The 21,474-nt window shown below is 45.0% G+C and overlaps 1 protein-coding gene and 1 long non-coding RNA gene across 3 annotated transcripts in view; one reads left to right on the top strand and one right to left on the bottom strand.

Moving 5' to 3' along the window:
• The window catches only part of CCDC13 (coiled-coil domain containing 13), a 30,375-nt gene extending 10,160 nt beyond the window's left edge, over positions 1 to 20,215 (top strand). The window contains exons 5-15 of one of the 2 annotated variants that reach the window (XM_019529279.1): positions 266 to 382; positions 1,537 to 1,641; positions 2,014 to 2,178; positions 3,145 to 3,321; positions 5,110 to 5,316; positions 6,680 to 6,822; positions 10,135 to 10,218; positions 11,088 to 11,216; positions 13,677 to 13,831; positions 18,103 to 18,217; positions 19,584 to 20,215. In XM_019529279.1, the coding sequence (XP_019384824.1) occupies positions 266 to 382; positions 1,537 to 1,641; positions 2,014 to 2,178; positions 3,145 to 3,321; positions 5,110 to 5,316; positions 6,680 to 6,822; positions 10,135 to 10,218; positions 11,088 to 11,216; positions 13,677 to 13,831; positions 18,103 to 18,217; positions 19,584 to 19,743 (1,557 nt within the window). In that variant the 3' untranslated portion in view covers positions 19,744 to 20,215. Of the gene's footprint in view, positions 1 to 265; positions 383 to 1,536; positions 1,642 to 2,013; positions 2,179 to 3,144; positions 3,322 to 5,109; positions 5,317 to 6,676; positions 6,823 to 10,134; positions 10,219 to 11,087; positions 11,217 to 13,676; positions 13,832 to 18,102; positions 18,218 to 19,583 lie in introns of both variants that reach the window. The other variant, XM_019529273.1, reaches the window with a different exon arrangement.
• Positions 2,069 to 3,241, bottom strand: LOC109306034. Its single transcript, XR_002099821.1, has 3 exons — positions 3,153 to 3,241; positions 2,891 to 3,066; positions 2,069 to 2,147 (listed from the first exon to the last, which is right to left on the bottom strand). It is a non-coding gene; the product is annotated as an uncharacterized LOC109306034 (long non-coding RNA).
• Positions 20,216 to 21,474: the final 1,259 nt, after the last annotated feature.

Below are 21,474 nucleotides of genomic sequence, written 5' to 3'. Positions count from 1 at the left end.
GAGACCTCATCCTTTAGTATTAGTAATGGGAATATAACCACTCCTATGCAGGAGTCATGAGTAAATTGATTGGGATCTGGAAGAATGCAGAGGTATTGCACCTTTGGAAAAGGGAATGTCTCTCAGTCTCCTGTAAACCCTGTGGGTTTTGAGAGAAGCTATTTCTGAACCATTACTGAACACCTGAGCTTTCCTCAGTGTCACGTATTTTCCTTTTTGTGAAGTGGACTCTGTCCTTATCAAATCAGTTCTCCTTCTCTCAAAGCCTGGAAGTCCAGAGTTGAAAGCTGTGCAAGAAAAACTAACTGCAGCCAACTTGAAGATGATGGACTATCGCAACCAGCTCCAGGCCACAAAACAGGAATTGAAGATGATGCAAAAGGTACTACTGTATATTTCATAATATTGTGGAGTATTGTGATCTCCCTTCCATTAGTTTCTGGAAGGGAGATGTACTTAGTTAATGAAGACTAGCATGCTGCTTTCTCTTTTGGTTTTGAAGGGCTTTTCTGGATTAGTAGCACTGGTTGGATTACAATGGTAAAGACACAAAAAATTTAAAAAAAAAATGTTCTGCCATTGCATTTGTGTGTCTTTCTAATATTTGTATTGACTTCTTATGGCTTAGCAAGTCACAAAAACCTTAATTCGGCAAAAATAGTTAAATTGATGATTAACTTAAAGCATTTGCCTCAGCACATCCCTATTCAGCCAGCTTAAGTTGCATTGAAGTCAGTGGATTGTAAGTGCTTTACTTAGCAGGGACTTTAGAATAGCCTTTATTCTTTGATTCACTTCAGGTACCTAGTGCCTTTTTCTGTGCTCTTTCCCACATGAAGCAGCCTTTGACTTTGCTGCTTTGCATAAAAGACCTGCAATGCTGAGCTGAGACAAGACTTTTGTCCTAAAAATAGATCTCTGCTGACCTTTTAATAAATAATTGAAATGCATTTCATAATAACTGTAGCTCTTCCTCATGCGGCTGTCTTGGAATTGCGTCAAATACTGGCCCCTGGCTTAGTATTATACAGATTTGTGAGCTGCCAGCGTTTCCATTGGGCCCCTGATTTCTTTAGGTTAATGGCTGGTATACATCAGATAATTATTACATATGATGAAAGCTGTTTGTTAGTAAGGATCACTAAAGGCCATGACCATGCAATACAATACGAATACTTACTTACACCCCTTACCAGCAGTATAGATTTGTATTTCACTGTAAGGGCAGTTCCAGCATTTTTTGAATGCTTTCTTTCTACAAGAGAAAAAAATATACACATTTCTAAATATTTAATCATATTTATATGCCTATTTCATAAAAAAATGTTGGTGCTTTGGTAACCAGTGAAACCATTAATATTAGCCCAAATACATCGCAAAGAATCTGCTCCACATGTGTTGAATAGGAGCTGCAGACACCCAAAGGATACAAATACGCATATAAACCCAGCTTTTGTCATGGCTGATAGAAGAACCAGGTTTTCCACACATATTTGTAGCCTGGAAATATCATTAATATTCATTCATTATTTACAGCTTTTAGCAAGTGAAGTTGGTGAAGATGTGAATGTTCAAAATCTTTTGGCTACCTCTGGTACGTGGCGTGGACGGGCCCAGCAGATTCTTGTTCTACAAGGCAAGGTGAATTACTATCACAGGTCCTTTTCTTTAGCTTTATGGTATTCAGAGCTGAAAGCAAAACTCTGAGCATTTGCTGAAGCTCCTAGTTTATCACAATTATGATTTTTCAAGAGGGTGCGTTGTAAGATTCTGCTTGTCCATGCGGCCACAGTCAGGGAATTATTATTTCTGATGAACAAGTAAAATGCCATCAGTCCTCTTGTTCTCAAAGACATGTACAAGTACCAAGAAATAAATGGTAGGACACTAAGCCGCAGGCCAGATGCTCCATTTGATTGTGCGTAGTGGGCTCTCTCTGACCTTAGCTGTAGCAATGCATGCGCAGCGAAGGCCATGCTTTATCTCTGAACGTCTCTGCATGCTTTCCTCTAGGTTCGAGAGCTAGAGAATCAGTTGGGTCAGAGCAAAAGCAGAGCATCGATGAACAGTATCGACGAGGAAATGTTGGCCCTTACAGATCCTCGGAAATTGTCAGCCCAGGAGAGAAACCTCCTCCGGATTCGCAGCTTGGAAAAAGAAAAGAGAGAGGCTTTGGAGGTAAAGATCTGTGAGCTGATACCAACCTGCTTGTAATACAACTATGTAGTAGCTGCTGCCCTTCCACCTGTCTCACCCACGTGCCTCTAAATACAGTCAGGCCCCCGGTGTTCATGGGTTGGGAAGCTAGTGGTATCTTTAAGAGGGTGTGAGGGAATGGCTAGAGCCATGGCAGGGAGAGGCACTAGCAGGGTTTAGCAGGGTGTGCTTTCTCCGCACCCAGTAGATACAAAACCTCTGGCCCCCAGCCCGGAGATTGAGTGCGTCCTTTCTCACCTCCCTACCACATGTCCATCCTGCAATAGCTATAACTGAGCACTGGGTCTTTGCATACCTCTGACTCACGGCAGTAAGGAGAAAGCAAGTGTTCAGCTGCCCCCAGACATGCACACACACACAACCAGATCCTGCTCTTACACCATCCCTGCTCTGGAGTAACTCCCCTGTTGTCCTCCTGTCTCAAGCCCCAGTCACAAGAGAGCTTTACTGAAGTGCTTCCAGATTTTTGTCAACTCTTCTTGGGTTTGAAATCCAGCCATAGGTCCCCTGCATGCGTGAAGTGAATAATGTATTTACGTGTTGATACTCTGCACTGCTCAGAGAAGACTGTTAATCAAAAGCACATTCACTTGAATTATGATGCCAATGGCAGACCCACAACACACTGATTCTGGTCTTGACACAAAATTATAATTTACTTCATGGCACGTACTTCATCTGCTTAGAACCATCTGGATTCCTGAGCACACAGACCTCTTGTGCAGCCACCAAGTGAGCACTGACTGCGGTGTGCAGTAGCGTAACATTTACAGAGGGTGAGTCACTTCAACGGGCAAGGCAGTGCAAAGTTCTGGATTTGCAGAGCTGCTGGTACTTCCTTGTATTCACCTGAGAGCAAGGAGCAGGTTGAATGGGACATGATTAATCTCTTCCCTCGTTTCACGTTACATATTTACATAATTGCAGAAACTCACCGGGGAGCATAGCGCTCTTCAGAAGGATCATGAAGACGTGAAAATAAAACTGAATGCATCGAAAGCCAGGAACAAAGTGCTGTCCAATGAGGTGAAAACACTGAAGGGCCAGATCCTGACCCTGCTGGAGAAAGGGAAGCATGATGATGAGCTCGTGGATGCTTTACTGGTACAGTCTGACTATTGCAGCTGATCCTAGGTCTTTCAGAATCTATGCTTTCTCTAAAACTGACGACATCTTACAGTGTGGTGACAAAACCATCCCCTCAGGATGGCAAGGGGTTTGAAAAATCCAGGTTTAAGAGCAAGCTAACGATTTTTGCATTTTATATTGATGCTGATGAGATTCTGAGATCAGCACAAAGGCTGACGCACTTGGTTGAGAAGGCGTCTAGGAGCTGCTGCCGTGTTTACCCTCCCAGCCATGGCTACTGCCACCACTCACCCCACCGCTACATCTGGATCCTGTCTGCAAAGAGCCCCACAGTCTGGATCTGGCCTCAGGGAGTTGGGTGAGACTGACACCCATCTTAGAGAATTGCTGTAAAAAGTGGTCACGGTTTTGTCCTCTTGATGAGAATCAAGACTCCAAATTCTGTTCCCAGTTCCACTGACTCCTTGTGTGACCTTCGCAGATTATTTGGGTCAGGGTTTTTCATGCGTGCCAGCTAATTTTGTGCACTTTCTTTTCAAGTTACCCAGCTTGAGGCTCATAAAGCTTTGACTCAGAGAGGTACTGAATCACCATTAGCTCCCACTGACTTCAGCTCCCACTTTGACCAGGTTCACACAACGCATGTGTGGCTGAGCTGGGAACAGAACATGAGGTCCTTTGCCTCAGGTATATCCACCTACCAAATAAAGCTACAGGCAGTCCTTGAACTTACAACATAATCAGTTCCTGAAAACTGCATCTTAACTCGAAACTCGAACCGATTTTCCCGTAGAAAACAATGTTATAAATGGGGGATTGGTTCCTGAACCAAGGCCCCATACCCTATTTTCACCAAAAATAACCTAGAATTTTGTACTCAATCAATTATGGATGACTAATATTTCTACATTAGTGTATTTATATTATGAAGAGCAATCAAGTTGATTTGGAAGGACTTCTTTGCCGTCACTTTGCCAGACTTTTTGAAAGGCTCTTGGTTGGACTTTTTTTGAAGGGTTCTTGGCTGGAGTCTTCTCAGGAGTCTTGGCTGCAGGTTTTTCTGGCGTCTTGTCTGCTTTCTTAAAGAAAATGTCCAAGGACATTTGGACAGACGTTCTGCAGGGAGATGGGCAACACAGTGAACTTGTTTGGTGTGGCGTCGTAACAGATCAAGCATTGTAAAGTTGAAACTGTCGTCAGAAAGTCGAAACAGGGTGTCAATTTATAAACATCATAAGTGCTGTTTGTTGTAACTCAGAACACTGTAAGTCGAGGACTGCCTGTACAGTGTTCATTCGGGGCCCATCCCTTCGCAGTATGCTCATTAAGGAGTAGTCCCAACTGGAGTCTTAGCATTGCTTACTTAATACCAAGCACTTCAATTCTATCTGCATATAAGCTCCACTCGTACTTGCAGTGCTGTATAACTACTTCACACACCCTTCAGTTCAACCAGCAGGATCAGAGTCTGTGAGCTGTCGTCTCACACACAGCCTGATTGCTTGCATTATAAGTTATAGCACCGAGCAATGAGAAATGCTTGACAGTCAAGCTGGTTTCAGGCTTATAACGCAATGGGTTAAGTTCATCCCTGAGGTAATAAAGTTCTCTTTAAAGAATTTATCCCAGGGATGAGTTTGGTTGGGGTGTTAGTGCCATAACACACAGCTTCTGGCTTTGGATTGCACTAGGCATCCTAAAACATGTATCCTTTTGGGCACAAATTTAGGTGTGAACCATCATTTGTTTAACATTCTTCTTGATATATAAAAACAGTCTGTCATGATATTACTGTTTCACCAGAGCCAGCAGAAGGAAATGCATGAGATCTTAAAACACCTGAGCCAGCAGGATGAGAAGAACAAGGAGTCTCAGCAGAGCCTAGGACAGCAGCTGAACAGCGAGACTCAGAAACAGAGCTGTCTCGTAGAGCAGCTCAAACAGATGGTGGCTGAACGAGAAGCCAAGGTGAAAGAGCTGGAAGAGGAGGTTGGGCAGCTCATGCTTCAGGTAAACCTATCAAAAGAAATGAGCTATCAGAGCCACTCCTTGGGAAGCTCTCTCCCTGTTTCTAAACACTCCTCCCTCCCATGTTGTTTGAGATGTTTGCTGGCTCAGCCTCCCAGCACCTGCCCACTGTGACAGCTCCAGCTAACGCCAGGGTGATCTAGCAGGGAGACTCAGACTTTCTTTGACACTGGTGCGAGCCGTTTCCTCAAATCATTTGCACAGCAGAGATGATGTGAATGTAAACTGACATCAAAGCTTTGCAACATGCTCCGCAAGCTGGGTTACAGGGACTGAAAAATAGCAGGCAAACCACATTCAGGCTCTCTGAAAATGGGAGGGAGGATAGCCCAAGGGTAAAGGTACCAGCCTGGAATCTGGGACACCCGAGGCTCCCTTCCTGGCTCTGGCACTGACATCTCACATGACCTTGAGCATGTCACTTAGACTGCCTCAGTGGGACCCCTGGAAGAAGTGGGCTGGTCAGTTGTAATGTACAGTTCCTCTACCAGCATTGACACCCATGCTGCTTTGTGCTGATGGGCACTGAATGAATGGTGTGGTGGAAACTAGGCAACTTGGAAAAAGTCTAGGGCGGAGGGACAGCAGTCATTAACTGGCACATGTGTAAAGAAAAGGTGAGGGATGTTGAGATAAGAAGCAATTCCTTTCTGGTCTATTATGTTAATCTGCCCCAAGGTCTCACATGACATAGGGGCAGCAGAACAGGCCTCAGTCTTGAGAAATCCAGGTTCGATTCCCTTCTCCATCAAAGGCTTCTGGTATGACCTTGGGCAAGTCACTTAAAGGGCAGATGCTTAGAGTACTTAGGCACCTAACTCCCATTGATTACAATGGGCATTCTTTGCTTATGTACTTTTAAATAAATAGGCTTCAGCCGCTGGGTCTTTCAATCTTGATCTGTAAAAAAGGGGTTGTATCACTTTCCTGTGCCGCTGCGGTGTTGTAAAAATAAATACATTCAAGACTATGAGTTGTTAAGGTGCTATAGTGATGAGGGTCATAGAGGTACCTAAGTTAGGTAGAACCAGGGCAGAGCAGAGATTAACTTTGATCAGGATCAGGTATTCAGTCGACCCTGAGCGGACCAAGTTTGGCATGAAACTGTCTTTGCTTGAGGTTTTACATGTGTTTGGGAGGGGGTTGTTCAAACCTGAAACTCCGAATGAGATTCCACAAGGGAGAGAATCAAAGAACAAATTCCCATTAAACCCATCATGTTAAACACCCTGGGGGAGATATGGCTCTAACCATCTGAACACAGAACAGTTATGGGCGTAGTTCTGCTCCGCAATTGAGCCAAAGTTGTACAGAGCACAGCTGGCTTTAAAATCTTCTCCAGCAGCATCAGAAGAAAGAAGCCACTGAGGAGGGCAATCCAGATGTTCCGGACTCGCCGTCCTCCGAGCTCTCAGAAGATGCAAGTTTTACTCTAATCAAGTCACCAGCCTCCGGTGGTGATCACATTGGGAGGATTGTGTCTGCTCGGTAAGAAAAATTTAATTGAAATCTTTAAAATTGATATGAATTATTCAAAGGCATATTTTTTTCCTGCCAGCGATTCCAAACCACAAATGCAGTTTCTGAAGGATTATAGCAGCTCATTTGCAGCGTATAGGAATCTCTTAATCATATTCTCTCTTAGACATTTGTCCTGGGACACAGAAAGATACACTTAGATGCAGCCATTACTACATTTGGCATGTTTGCAATACAGCTCATTCTCTTTCTCTGGCTCAGATAATATTCATGCAGTCAGCTTAAGTGCCTTGGTTTTTTTTTCCCTGAGAGAAACTGAGCATCTAATGGGCACGGCTCTGAAACCGGGATGGCAAATTAATATGAAGTTCTGGTTTAGATATGCTATAAATCAGTAGTGTATTATTTAAATCAATAAAACTGCCTTTGTAGGACTACTTCACAGAAGAGTAGAAGGTTCAAAAGACACCTAGTAAGTTGGTTTTCTTGCGTTCCTCCAACCAGCAATCAAAGACTGTGTCATCTTGTTTACCCTGGTCTAATACCAAAGTCAGTTAGTCAGTCCGCACATGCATATTTGTCAAACCATGCGATAGCATCCTCAGTGGCCATGTGCAGTTCCAGGACCGCACGGCAGAGACCCTCTAATATGAGAAATGGAGATTGGCATTACCACCAAACAAGTTCCTTATCACAGGTCCTACAGTCTCCCCACCTGGCTTAAACCTGCCATCCCACACCGTCAGCAGGCCTTGCTGAATAGGTTCTGGACAGGGCATAGTCTGTGTGCAGCCAGCCTGCACCATTGAGGTCTTTGTGACAATCCAGACTGTAGTTTATGCCAAATATAGGTCCTGATCCTCACTTATACAAAGGCCACTCTACAAGGCCCATCAGGGCTTTAATGCCAATGCTTAAAGCAGCTTTAAGTGACAAGAAAGTACTTCTATACCTACTTAAAATCCCGCTATACTTTTAGTGATATATAGTGGCTGTGGTATATTTGAGAATGAAACCCAGTGTGCAAGGCTTGTCTTATGGGAAGCAGACCCACTTTCCAAAGTTAAAGTTGCAGCCAGCTCCCGTTATATAAACTCATTTTATCACTCCTCTGGCCTCGACTTGGAAAATGAATCTGGCCTCAAAATTGTTGAATTCGCTCTGAACACCATCCTCAATGTTTGACAAAAGTGCAGCCACCTCTGTTTGGATTCTAGGTCATTACAGCATTACCCTGATTTAATCCTTTTGTCTCATGTTTGTTTCTCTGTAGCTTCAAAACCTGCCGTTGCCTTTGCAGGCTTTTCCTTTGATAAAATCTGCTTGCCAGCTCGTATACCAGTTTTACTGGAAGCAGATGTGTCTAAATGTAATTAAACAAAGCTGTGTGCCGCATTTGCAAGTCTGCTCCTGATTGCATTAGTGTCAATGGGCGTTTGGGTTTTTTAGCCATTGGATTGAACAGATGCAGGAGTAGACGCTCTATGTGGGATTTTGTTGTGAACATCTTAATCTTGCCGTGGTTTATTGTAGCTTAGAAAAAAACAGGGACCCTTCTTGGACTGGCCATTGATAAAGCACTTCCCCTCACCCAGCTGATGCAGGCTTTGTGGGCTTGTGTTTATCACAGAGTCCTAGCCTCTCCATAGTCATGGCCCCAGGATTTTCATTCTCCCACATGCACCTCCTCACAAGGCATCCTTGTGCTTTCTAGTAGCGAGTCCCTGTCTTACCCATTAGCGCTTCTCCAAGAAATTGCATCCAGTGAAGGTGGGTGGATCCTCTTCCTCCTTGTGACCTTCCTGTTCAGTCTTGAGGGCCAGGTGGTGATGTGTTACAAAAGTAGACCCATTCGTGGATTTTCATAGTTTCAATGAGGTAAGGAGAATAGTCGGGGAAGCACTGAGGTCCCAGAGGGGAGGGGAATTGGGTGTCCAAGAAGAGTGGTTAAGGAGACAATCCTCCAAGCCCAAAGGGAGGCAATCCCAACATGGATCAAAGGGGGCAAGAGGGTGCAAAAGCCCCCATGGCTCACCAGAAGCATCTGGGAACATCTCCTAGCTAAAAGGGAAGCGCACACCCGATGGCAGGGAGGGGCCATCCCCAGGGAGGACTACACTGCGGTTGTTCAGGGATGCAGGGGTGGGTCAGGAAGGCTAAGGCGGAGATGGGACTGGGACTAGCTTCCCGTATCAAGGACAACAAGAAATCCTTTTTTAAATACATAGGGGGCAAACAGAAGGTACCGGGTAACGTGGGGCCCTTGCAGGACACGCTAGGAAATCTGGTCATCACACCAGACAGCAAAGCCAACATATTTAACGACTTCTTTGCCTCCATTTTTCTGAGCAGGGACCAGGTCATCCCCCCCATCAGGCCCCCCTCAGGCCCCAGGGGGGGTGCACCCAGGCCAAGGGTCAGGGAGGATCTTGTCAGGGAACTTGTGGAGGGACTGGATGTATTTAAATCAGCTGGTCCAGACGATCTCCACCCCCGAGTGCTGCGGGAATTGGCTGAGGTCATTGCGAGACCCCGGCACAGCTGTACGAGCACTCGTGGTGCTCTGGTGTGGTGCCAGAGGCCTGGAAGAGGGCCAACGTGGTTCCCCTCTTCAAAAGAAGGAGGAAGGAGGACCCAGGAAACTATAGGCCAGTTAGTCTTACCTCGATCCTGGGTAAGCTTTTTGAGAGAGTTATCCTGGCGCATGTCCGCAAGGGACCAGTGGGGGAGATTTATGCTTAGGGGCAACCAACACGGGTTCATTACCTAAAGGTAAAGCAATAATTTTAGCCTTGTATATGAACGGCTAACACAGCCAGGCAATTAAATACATGTGTCATTAGGGGTGCACTGAACGAGGCAGAGCACTGCAAGAACTGTTATTAGGATGGTCAACGTGCCTTTAACTGTAGTTGATTGATGAACTATCTATTCCTTTTGATTTGAAATGTTTAAAAGAAAACCTTTACTTGGCAGAGGAAATAAAATGAGAAATGCTATAAATAGAAGCTAAAGCTCTGGGTAATTCTAAAAGTGAGAGCCTTCATCTGAGTGAAGATGCTGTTGAGCAGAAAGCAGGGTAGCTTTGCACCTTGTAGACTAACCAAACCAGAGATGTAACCAGGTGGGACCCCAGAGACACCTGAGCTTGTGCATTATGGCATCCTATTTGTTACGGATGGGAGGAGAATCACTTCGGCTGCTCTGACTTTTTGTCCAGTACAGGACAGCAATTAACACAGCCACAGCAAGGGTGGCAGGCAGCACCAGGCATAATATTACAATGCTGATTTATCGTTACCCATGCTTGCTTCCTCACAGCACCGTGTCTAAGATGGGGCATACGCTTGTAGAATCTGCAGCTACTAAGTCTTCGTCTCCAAGTAATAACATCACACAGGGCAGGTACGTATACAAGCAAGGGAGCATTTCCTTCCACCCAGCAGAGATTAAACTGCATCAGCAAGAGGTCTTGATCTTTGTAGCCAAAATCTTCTCTCTATATCCTCTCCACTAGTCAGCATGAAATTGTTTAGGCACAGACTAGCTCATCCTTTGCTTGATCAGTTGTTGACAATAGAGGATGGACTTGTATCCACTTAAGATGCCTCCTCAAAGTCACGCTCCACGAGCGTCTCCCAAATATCCTTGTATATGCGGATACGTATACACATCTCCACATAGGATACGTATATATATCTCCACATAGAGCAAGCAGGGCTGGACCTGATGATCTCGTGAGGTCCCTTCCGGCCCCTAACTTCTTTGTGAGGAGACCAAATATAAAGGAAGTGCGTGGCCCTGGAGTACGCGGGAAAAGTGGCCTCTCCCATCGGCTTGCAGGCAAGAAAATTCAAATCCCTGTGCACCGATTGATGTTCAGAGCAGTTCCCCTGGAGAAAGCTGTTGCCAGCCACAGATCATTGTAGATCTTCTCAAGGCTTTGCAGCATACACAGACAAGCACTGGAATGGGAGGAGGGGTTGGCCAGTTGATCAGCGTTGGAAGGTTTTACAGAGGAGATTGTATTAGAAGAAAAAATGTTGAGACCTGAAATGCCCTTCCGGGGAAATTCACAATTGTTTTAAATTTATAAATCACTTGGGGGTGGTGTTTGGAGCCGAGGGGGCAGACAAGATGGGGAAAGGTTGGTTCAGTGATCAGGTTCTATGCTTAGCCCTCCTGCCAATCCATCTTTTAAGTCCCATCTTTGTTTCAGCTTTTTTCAGTCATGGCAAGTGAAACAGATTGCTTAAGTTCTTGCTGTTTCTTAGGATTGCTGACACTGACAGCCCAGATCTGAAAGCACTGCAAAAACAGATCACAGAGTACAAGGCTCTCCGCCAGGCTGCTGAAGTGGAAAGAGACAGGCACACAGAACTAATCGCTGTGTTGCAGAAAAGGTATCAACTGATTTTGCTGTTTCCTTTTGAACGTTTGAGAGTCTCACACATACTGCATGCTATATGCTGTTGGGGTGATACTTTTCTTCCAATAGGTGCTGCTTTCTTTGAATGCTTACCCCTCGCCAAATCGTGTTTTTCCTTTTCAGGCCTCTTGGAACAAAAGGACAGGGGAAAAAAAAGCATCAATGTTATTAAACCCAGAACTTGTTGTCCTTGTGGGTATTTAGGGTAATATGAATGCCATAATGTTACTCCAAGCATCAGTAGTGAGTGCTGCGATCAGAATTATAGTCAGATTTCCATTCCAAGACTTTCTGATTTTCACAAGCTCATAAAGCTTTCCCAGCAAGTCTCCTTCTGGCTAAAATTTCCCATGCTTGCCACCAGCAAAATAGTGACTTTTATCTTTTTTAAATGCAAGTTTGAATAAACTCCAAGCATCTGTTTTAGTTATAAAAGAGTGCAGGAAACCATCCTTTTCCTCTTTAGATAAGTTTCAGGTGCAGGTTTTGCCCAGAAACAAAATCCAGATCTTCTTGTCTGCATGAACTATTTCCATCCCTTCATTTTTTTTAATGCATTAGGTAAATATTTTGCTTGCTTGACTTTATTTTACACTGGATATCTTGCTTCATTTACCTGGCTTTCAGCTTTTGCAGGTAATTATGGGCATTAATGTATATATTTTATATCTACTGCTTCATAAGGACCTGCACAGATACTATCCATACACGCGCTCGCGCGCGCGCGCACACACACACACACACACTTTTTACTTATGCTTGCACTCCACTGATGTCATTGGTACTGTGTAAGCAGGTAAGGATCAGGCCTTGAAATATGAAGTAATAATGATAGGAAGCACCAGGCTCAACAAAATTCACTGCTAAAGGTGAAATGTGCCACGGAGCAGCGACTCAGCAGTCCCACGGGCATCACAGAATTATCCTGCACTGTCACAGGAGTTATCACAAAAATCTCACGACATTCACAATCTCTGTAAGGCTCCAGGGTAATACAATGCTGTTCCACTAATATTTTAACATGAATATAAAGAAAAAATAAGCCTTCGCTTAGAGCTGAGGTACTAAAACTCATGTTAACAAGGTGTAGAACAATGGAAAGGATTAAAAAAGTGGAACTTGTATATGATGAAAGGCTGGAAAAAAGACCCTGATTTAGGACTCCACTCTGCAAACACTTACCACTGCTTAGAGCACCTACCCATTGAAGTAACAGGCTGTGACACTGGGAAGGATCAGAGTTCATGGGCAACTCTGATCTGAGGTCTTGTCAATGTAGGCTGTCACAAAACCTAACCAGCCCGTTTTCCACTGTTTCCCTAACACAGAGCTAGGGATCACTTGATGCAATGAAAGGCAGTGATTTCAGAACTGCTAAAATGAAATGCTGTTTCATGAAGCACGTTGCCAGCCTGTAGAAATTCACTGCCACAAGAGGTCAGAGTGTCTCTTTCTATGGCTGCAGTTTTAAAAGACCAATATAATTTTATGACTCTTATAATGTTTTTAGCTATGTAAGCTGAAAGAGTAATAAAAAGACTCCCATCTCTGGGTTCAGGAGTCTATAGCAATCACCTGCAGGGGGCTGGAAGTAAGTTTCTCTCCCTTCACACAGCACTGTACAATAGGTGAAGTTCATTGTTTGAATCATCTGGTCTCGGCCCCTGCCCTAGATATGGTGCACTGCTGGTCTGATGAAGTCCGGCAGCTGCTGCGGTTCTGCGTCAGAGTGGACAGCTAGTCACTGAAGACACGATAGGAGGTAACTCTGAAATAAAGACATGGTCCCACTGTAGGTCCTTCAACAGCTGAGCACTGAAGTAGCCATGACTGCTTTCCTAATAGCAGCCTTGTGCGTGGTTCAGCCTTTGCCATAAATTCTCTGGGGGCCTCATCGCAGTCCTTCAGTGTGCTCCTTAGCAGCTGAGTTTATAGAAGGTGCTACTCAGCTGGTTTTCATGTCGCACATTATAAAGGAGATGTCTGTGGAAATCATTGCTATTTATATGGAAAGACAGGATGACTCAATGCTTGAGGACAATGTAATCACTTTGCCTCGGTGCTATTCCAGCACATTGAAAAATGGAAGCAGTTTATTTCTGCTGTAATAACTGATCTGCCCTCAGCATCAGTAATTGTTTGTTTGGGAAATTTATGAGCGCCCATTGCTAAGGGACCTGGGTAGCTTCACTCAGTAATAATTATGTACAAGTCGTAAACTGTGCTGACTACTTAACTCCATGTTGCCCATGGAGAGGCTCCATCTTAGATGAATTGCACTGGAGCATCTGCCCCTGGGGGCATGGCCAAGTCTCCTATTCATGTCACTGAAAGCTGGGGCAGGATTTGAAACCGAGATGCAGTAAGATGGATTCTTTATGCATAAAGAAATACTGACATATGTATTCAGACTCTGATCTATTTTGAACCTCAGGGTGGACGAATGCCACAATAAAGTTTTGGAAGCTGAGAAGAAGCTTCAAGAAGAACAGCGTAGATCGGTCATTTTGGAGCAGCAGCTCGAGAAACTGAAAATGGATACAGGGAAGAACGGAAACGTACAGAAACCTCCCACCAGGAACAAAGCCGGTGAGGCACAGCACTTTGCTCGGGAGCATCGCCTCTATTACTTCCACATTCAGCAGCCAAGGAGAGCGACTTATAAAACAGCCCCAAGTTACAGCACCCAGAGCAAAATCCTGGCCTTACTGAATTCATTCAAACTTTGTCTTTGACTCCAGTGGGACCAGGATTTCACTCACAGCACATAAGACTTGGCAGGGTTGGACCCTCAGGGAGGAATTAGATATTGCAGTACATTGCCACCACTTCTGCCACTGTGTTTGCTTCATTCTTTTGCTCTGAAAGATTTGGTTGAAGGTTAAATTAAGAGCGGAACTGAAGGATGCATCCCGATTTAAGGCCTGTCAAGGTCTATGAAAATCTATGGCCGATGATGAAGTAATTAGATCTTGGGTGATTTATTACCTCTAGAACACGATAATCTCCTGCTATAAATATGAAAGGCTCACTAACACAGTTAAAGAAGCAAAATTCACTGCGGAACGTTAAATTTTTATTTCCTTGATCAGAGCCTTTTATTGCTTACGGACTGTGGTCCTGTGAAATATCTGAAGCTATAAAATCGTACATATTCTTAAGGAAACTTTTACAGTAGTTTCCCTTTCTTTAAATACTTTGATAAAGTAATAAGGCATTCATTATATAAGAGGGATCACAACTTCCATTTGGCAAGTAACTCAGCTGCTTCTGGTCTGGCTGGCTTGCATTTAGGCTTAATGTCCTATACGCGCTGCACATCTCCCTCACCTCCCTCTGTACATTTCCTTTTCATTCTTTGGGCCCGAAGCAGGCTGCATGGCTGGAAGGGAGAGAGGGATGGTATTGCAGCCACATGGTGTTTCTCTGTGGTTCAGCTGATCTCATGCATGTGGTGAGCCTAGACGGGTCCATACTTGGTAGAAAGTTCTCCAGTCCGTGCAGGGACGTGTTAGTTATTCACTGGGAGCTAGATTCACATGGGGGCTTCCATTAAGTATTGCATTGCCTATCTTTTAGTTGCTACACCGCCTTTTAGCATTAATGACCAGAACTGGATGACTTCCCTGTTACAATACACAGGGAGAGTTAGGCAGCTAAGAGTGGGGTTCATAGAAGCCAGCATGCTGAGTGGAGGCTACTTGAGCTATCTAGCAGGAAGTGCCAAGGGCAGGGGCACAACTATTTTGAAGCTGTTTCATTTTTAATAAAATACTTAACTATTCATTACAGCAGGGACTGGAACTTGAGTGTAGCAGGCACATCCCCTAGCCACCAGGTTATAGGGTCACTCTTGTGCTCTGTGAATGTTTAATTATTGATGTAAAACGGCATAACTGAAACAGGAGAGACTGATGGAGACTCACCTCAGAATACCCTGTCGCCCAGGAGTTAGGGCATCTCCTTTAATTTGTCGATTGGTCATCTTCTGTGGTTCATGTGCCGAATTAGTGATGGGAAGGCTGTGAGGTTAAGGCTGGGTGTGGGCCACTGAGATTCAGTCTGAAGGCACAGTCCTGAATGATTTGAGAAATTTTGCCAACAGATCAAGGGCAGTGATTCTTCCCTTCTATTCAGCACTGGTGAGACCACAGCTGGAGTCCTGTGTCCAGTTTTGGGCTCTCCGCTACAGAAAGGATGTGGACGAGTTGGAGACAGTCCAGTGGAGGGCAGTGAAAATGGTTGGGGGGCTGGGGGACGCGACTTATAAGGAGAGGCTGAGGGAATTGGGCTCATTCAGTCTGGAGAAGAGAAGACCAAGGGGGATTAAATAGCAGCCTTCACCTCCCTGCAGGGGGGCTGCAGAGAGGATGGAGCTGGGCTGCTCTCAGTGGGGGCACATGACAGGACAAGGAGCAATGGGCTCAAGCTGCAGCAAGCATTGCTTAGGTTAGATATTAGGAAAAACTTTCTCCCTAGGGCATGGTGAAGCACTGGACCAGGTTACCCAGCGGGGTGGTGGACTCTCCATCCTTGGAGGTTTTTAAGACTCAGCTCCACAAAGCCTTGGCTGAGATGATCTAGTTGGGGACGGTCCTGCTTTGAGCAGGTGGTTGGACTAGATGTGACCTCCTGAGGTCCCTTCAACCCTCATTTTCTATGATTCATCTCTGGTCTATGGCAGGAAGTAGAGGGATCTGAATTTGGGTGTCTCAGCTATTATGTGAGCATATTAATCCCTGGCTAAGGGGAAGGTGGGGTAGAGGGTTGTGTTACCATTGCTTCCATTCAGTGTGGGATGAGGATTCAACCCTATGGGGCAAGAAGCAGGTACCTGCCTTGTTTGTGAATCCTGAAGGGGCTTAAGTGTGAGATTGTCACTGGGCTGCTTGGCTTTGTCAGGACTAAGGTGAGTCTCTGCATTCCCAGGGGTATACATGTAGGCACCTAAGGGGTTGAGAAGATGCTGTGTGGGGTTTTGAGAGTGCCAGTGGCACATACGTCCCATATAAAAATATGCAGTTACTCTTTTCCGTTAGAGTTCATGCCCTAGTTGGGGCTCTGCGGTGCTAAAATCCCATCATTTGAAGGAGAATTAAACAGTGTTGCTGATCACTTGTGACTACACAGATCACAGCACTTTTCAGTGTAGAGGTGTTACCCTGTTTGGCACCCACTTGCATTTCCCCTGCAGTCTCAAAAAGCAGCAGTATCCTGCATATCATGTCCCAAGCCATTTTTTCTTGGTTGTTTTGGGATAGTTAGAGCTCAGGGTTTCACCTCGAAGTGTCAGTCATTTGTAGTTGGATGAAGCATGGCCAATTTGGATTCCATATACTATAGCATACATACCCATGCATGGATTATACAGTAAGATCACACTCCTTGTATATTCCAAGACCAAACCACAGTGTTGTATTATAGATATATCTAGATATAGATATAGATATAGATATATCTATAAGGGGGAAAAAATGGTACCTAAATCCCTAACTTGAACGGGCAGTAACCCGATTCACAAGCTCTCTTCTTTTAAAACTGCACTTGCTGTGAGCAAGAACGTTTCTGAACAAGAAGTGAATCTACAAATCTTTCAAATACTCCTTTAACAGAGAACTTAGCTTTTCCTAATGCTGTTAATACCTGATAATCGAAGAAATAAAGAGAAATGAAAGCCCATGGTATAAAGAAGGCTATGGCCCTGCTAATTAGCATAATGCTTAACATGCTAAATTGGGAAGAGCTGATCTAATTGTGAATGCTAATGTTTTCATTCTCTGCCAGGCAGAGATTGTAGGTGCTGATGCTGGCAGAGGACTTTGGCTCCGCACACAAGAGCAATACTCTTGTCAGTATCTAAAATTGCTCCTTTTTTCTCTTTTTCAAAGAAAAAGTGCTCAGGAAATACAGAATGCAAAGCGAAATCCTAATGATTTACAGGGAAACACTGCCGTGTTTGATCAATTGCCTAAAATAAAATAGCAGGACAAAGGCAGCTTCTCATTTACAAAAAGTCTGTAGTTTTTTCTCATACGTTTTATTTCTTTCCCCACTCACCAATTACTGTATTTCCAACAGGAAGGCCAATATATTTCAGATTTCCCCTGGGCGAGTTGCTCTATCTGTTTGAATTGGTGTAACAGCACTCTCTCATGTTGATACAGGTCCCAAATGCAGGAATGTATCTTTAATAAAGAAGGCACGTGAGCACATGCCTCTCAAGAAGCACCTCAGTGGGTGCAATAGGGTCACAGTGTTGCTGTAGGATGTTTCTGGGAATATATGATAAGCAAAATTTATTTCGTAATATCTGCTTCTTTCCCAGACCTGAGGAAAGGCACTTAGTCTCTCCCAGCTATATAACTGTGTTATGACTAATGTCTCTCCCAACTATAGACCTGATCCAGTAAAAGATATTACCAAGCAAACCTTGCTTCTCAGCAGGCATAACAGAGATCTCCATCTCGGGTATTTATAAAACACTGTCACTATAGCCGTGAGTGGGAAATACAATTACAAGAAAGATGAGCATCAAAATAATCTCATTCAACTGTTTACACAGCCCACAGCTTTAGCCACTTGCACTTTGTTTCATATAAGTGTTTCCTTCCCTAAACAGCAGCCCCCCCCATCACCTCCCCACTGAAATAGTCTCATTCAGTTTGTAATTCTACTGAAAGGAGACTAGAGCAGAGCAATCTTCCCTGTGTGTTTGCAGCCTGTTCGTGCCTGCACGTGGAGTGAGCAGACCCCTTCCCTATTCTCTGTCCCCAGAGGTGTACAATAAAGCTATGCTGCTGTTAACTTCACAGGGTCGCCTTTGCATTTACTAGAACTCCGTGCTATGATTGTGTCCACAGGTCAGTCTGCAAATACCGCCAAACAAACCTCGACTGTGGGCGACAGGAAAGATCTGGCTGCAGTTCAGTTCTCAGAGGTGCCCCTGGAGTCTCAAATAGAAGAGCTGAGCACAAGGTATGGCTCCTCTTTCCTTATCCTGGGTCTCTCTTGGCTTCCTCCAAAACTCAGGAGCTAAGCTTAATCTGTCCTGTTATAGATTAAACCCGCCATGCTTGTAGGGCTAAATCCTATTTCTGTCTGGACATGTCTACATGAGATGCTAACTGCACAGTAACCTAGTAACACTGCACAGTAGTGTGCCGGGCAAAAACCATGCTAATATGCTGCTGCACAATAGTATCGGGCTACTGTACAGTAAATGTCACTAAGTAGCCAGCACAGTAGTGCAAGTTACTGCGTATTGATTTCTCACTTGGTTAACCAAGTACTAAAGTTAATACACAGTAACTACGGTGCATTAATGAACATGTAGACGTGCCCTCTATGTATTGAAATGACAAGCAAGTAGCCACATAATGGTAGTTTGGGCACTATTTATATGCAATATGTGATCCGGCTCTGGGCATACAAATGAGCATGTTCAGCAGAGCTGTCCTGTGGCCAGCAGCTGTGTGACAACAGGATCCATGTGTAAGACTGGGAAAAGTCCTGAGGTTTAGCTGAGCAAAAAACCACAATGAGTGGGTATCAGAGACCGGAGGAGGAAGAAGACGGCAGTGATCTTCCCACCTTTTATCACAATAGCCTCATGGGTACAGCTCTTGTATCTCCTGCTCTGTGGGTAAGTTCAATAACTGACCCCCAACCCAGAGGAGAATTAAACCTATATCTCCGGCTTCTTAGCAAAGCATTATAACCACCAATCTAGACATCCCCTGAGCCCCTATCTAGCTGGCCTACTGAACAACCAAGAGAGGGAGAAATGTGGGCCAGGAGGAAGAGAACAAGCCAGAGGCTGTGTGTCTCTGTGAGAGGGTGAGGACCCTGAGTTATAACCCAGGCCTCTGCTCCTACTGGGACAGAACCACCCCCAAGAAATGCGGTGGGCACAGGTTCACCCATGTCGCTTCTGGCAGGCATACGTCCCGGGCGGTCCTGTTTCACCGTGGGGGGAGAAGCAGAATCCCAGACAGTGCAAAAGTGCCAACACCAGCAGTGTTGCGGCTGCGTGCATGCTGATTTAGTCCTCAGTGCTTGCGTTCTTGGGGCCGGATCCTCACTTGGGATAAATCAGTATAACTTTATTGAATGTCGGCACAGAAGATGCGAGAGATACCAGGAAACAAAGCATTAGGATATTCCCTTCTGTCTCAGAGAGCTGGGGAGCAAGTGTTGAAAAGCCTGATGGTCCTTGCTGCTGCAGTAAAATTACCAGCAAGCATGTGCATGGAGGCTTGCTTTCCCCTGAGGCCAAAGCGCACTTTCTATTTGCTCCGACCCTCCACAGTGAGACTGAACGTTTCCTTTTGTGTGCGCGTAGGCTTCTGATCCAGGTGGATGAAAACGAGGCACTGAAGAGAGCCCTGGAGAGCACTGCAAGAATGAAAGAGGAGGATTTCAAACTGTACCAAGAGACGGTGAGCCAAGTGAAGGAGATCTTTCTACAGGCACTGCAGCAACAGAAGCAAGAGAAGAATTAAAGCAGGGCATTCAAACTCCCTTGGTCTGCAGCAGGAGGAGAGTCTAAGAATAGATCCAGTGAATTGAAATGCAGGAGCGGTCTCATTAGCCATTTCCCCAGGACGTTTAATTTTTTAGCACGTACAGGAGAGGGTGAGAAACACTGTTGAGCCTTACGTTATAAAGTGACTCTTTCAATTTCAAGTTGGAAGAGTTAGCAAGATCTCAGCCCGTGACCGTCCATGCAAGTTGGATGCACTTGCCTCAGAGCTCCAGGGCCTCAGCCCTAATATGAGCAAAACTTCCCTGGGTTGCAGTCGGCCTCTGCTGGATAAGACCCCAGGTCTAAAATGCTCCGATTTTTATCTGCAAATATAGAACCTGTTTCATATTAAGCTCATTCTCAATATCTTCTTTGTTAACCATGCAGGGATTAAGCTATATTCTTTTAAATAAATAGACAGTCTCAGTCAGCACATAGATACCTGTCTGTCTTCAGCTTTTCCATAGCAGCTGTCTCTGTGCTCCTGCATGTTGAACACATAGGTAAGCCTGCTTGCCAATGCAGCCAAGTGGGAGTGGTCTTCTGCTCTTTGCCCACCCTGGTCTTTTGAGCGTTTTGGGTCTCCGACCAAATCTGTTGGGGCTGGCAAGCTACTGCCAAAAATGTGTCAAGCTTTAACTGCGTCTGGTAGCCCATCCCACACCTGCTCTACCTCAGATGAGGACACACATTTTTCTGGCACTTCCTCATTTGCCTTGGAGTGTGGGTTTTGCTCCTGGGAATCAACAGCAGCAAAGCCCCTGGAAGAAAAGGTAGCACCACTGTATTAATACAACTAGGGGTCATGGTATCTCTGTCTGGTATTCTACTAGCCAAGAGAAGTCACATCAGCTGCAATCCAGGTAGGCAATGAGATGGGTCCTGCCATCAAGGAGCCAACAGATTTTTGCCAGCAGAAGGGCAGCCCAGCAAGTGGGCAGCAAGTGACTTTTTTGGATAGCGCGGCTGCGTTCCTGATGTTGAAAGCCTTTTTAAAAGCCGCGCTTCTTCCCTGAGAGCTTGTGAGTGTCTCTCTGATGCCTGATGTTTCATTCCGTGAAGCTGAAGTTTGCAAAGCGCTGTTCAGAGCGGTCAGTGGAAAAGGGACTACACTCGCATGCATTTCAGAAGCACCTCCTTTTTCCGGCATTGGGTTGTGTATTTAGCTGAAGGGAGGCTGCAGAAACCACCAAAGGCAGTGGGCATGGAGCTATTCCAGATGTAGGGACAGCAGAGCCTGCCCTCACTAAGTCTCTAGCTCTCGTGGTAAGGGGTAGAGACTGCACCCAAAGAAGGAATTCTCCAGTGAATCCCCAAAGGTTTTTGGCCCTAGAAAGAGGCCTCACGTTAGGGAAAAGTTATTTCTCCCCAGCCCCAAGGCCTTTGGAAGATGATCCAAGAAAGAAAATGCAAGTTCTCATTTGTAAAGTGACATGACCTAATGTGGTCAATTTTAAATAGCTCAGGCCAGATTCTCAGCTAGTGTAAGACCGGAGTAACAGTCGAAGACCACGGAGATGCCTCCATCACCAGGGTTGTGTCAATACTCCTCTGAAAGCCCAAAGTCAAATTTCCAAACATGAATCGCAACAATTTCTAGTTGTGGGGAAAAGTCCCAGTGCATTGTTGGTGACAAAGCATGACTTGTGGTCTGATTTTTCCTAGGTCGCGTTTCTTCAGAGCATTGAATACACAGAGAAGCAGCAGA

The sequence above is a fragment of the Crocodylus porosus genome, unplaced genomic scaffold (genome assembly GCF_001723895.1).
Source record: "Crocodylus porosus isolate Cpor-Errol unplaced genomic scaffold, CroPor_comp1, whole genome shotgun sequence".
NCBI classification, from domain to species: Eukaryota; Metazoa; Chordata; order Crocodylia; family Crocodylidae; genus Crocodylus; species Crocodylus porosus.
This window is presented reverse-complemented; position numbering and strand designations above follow the sequence as displayed.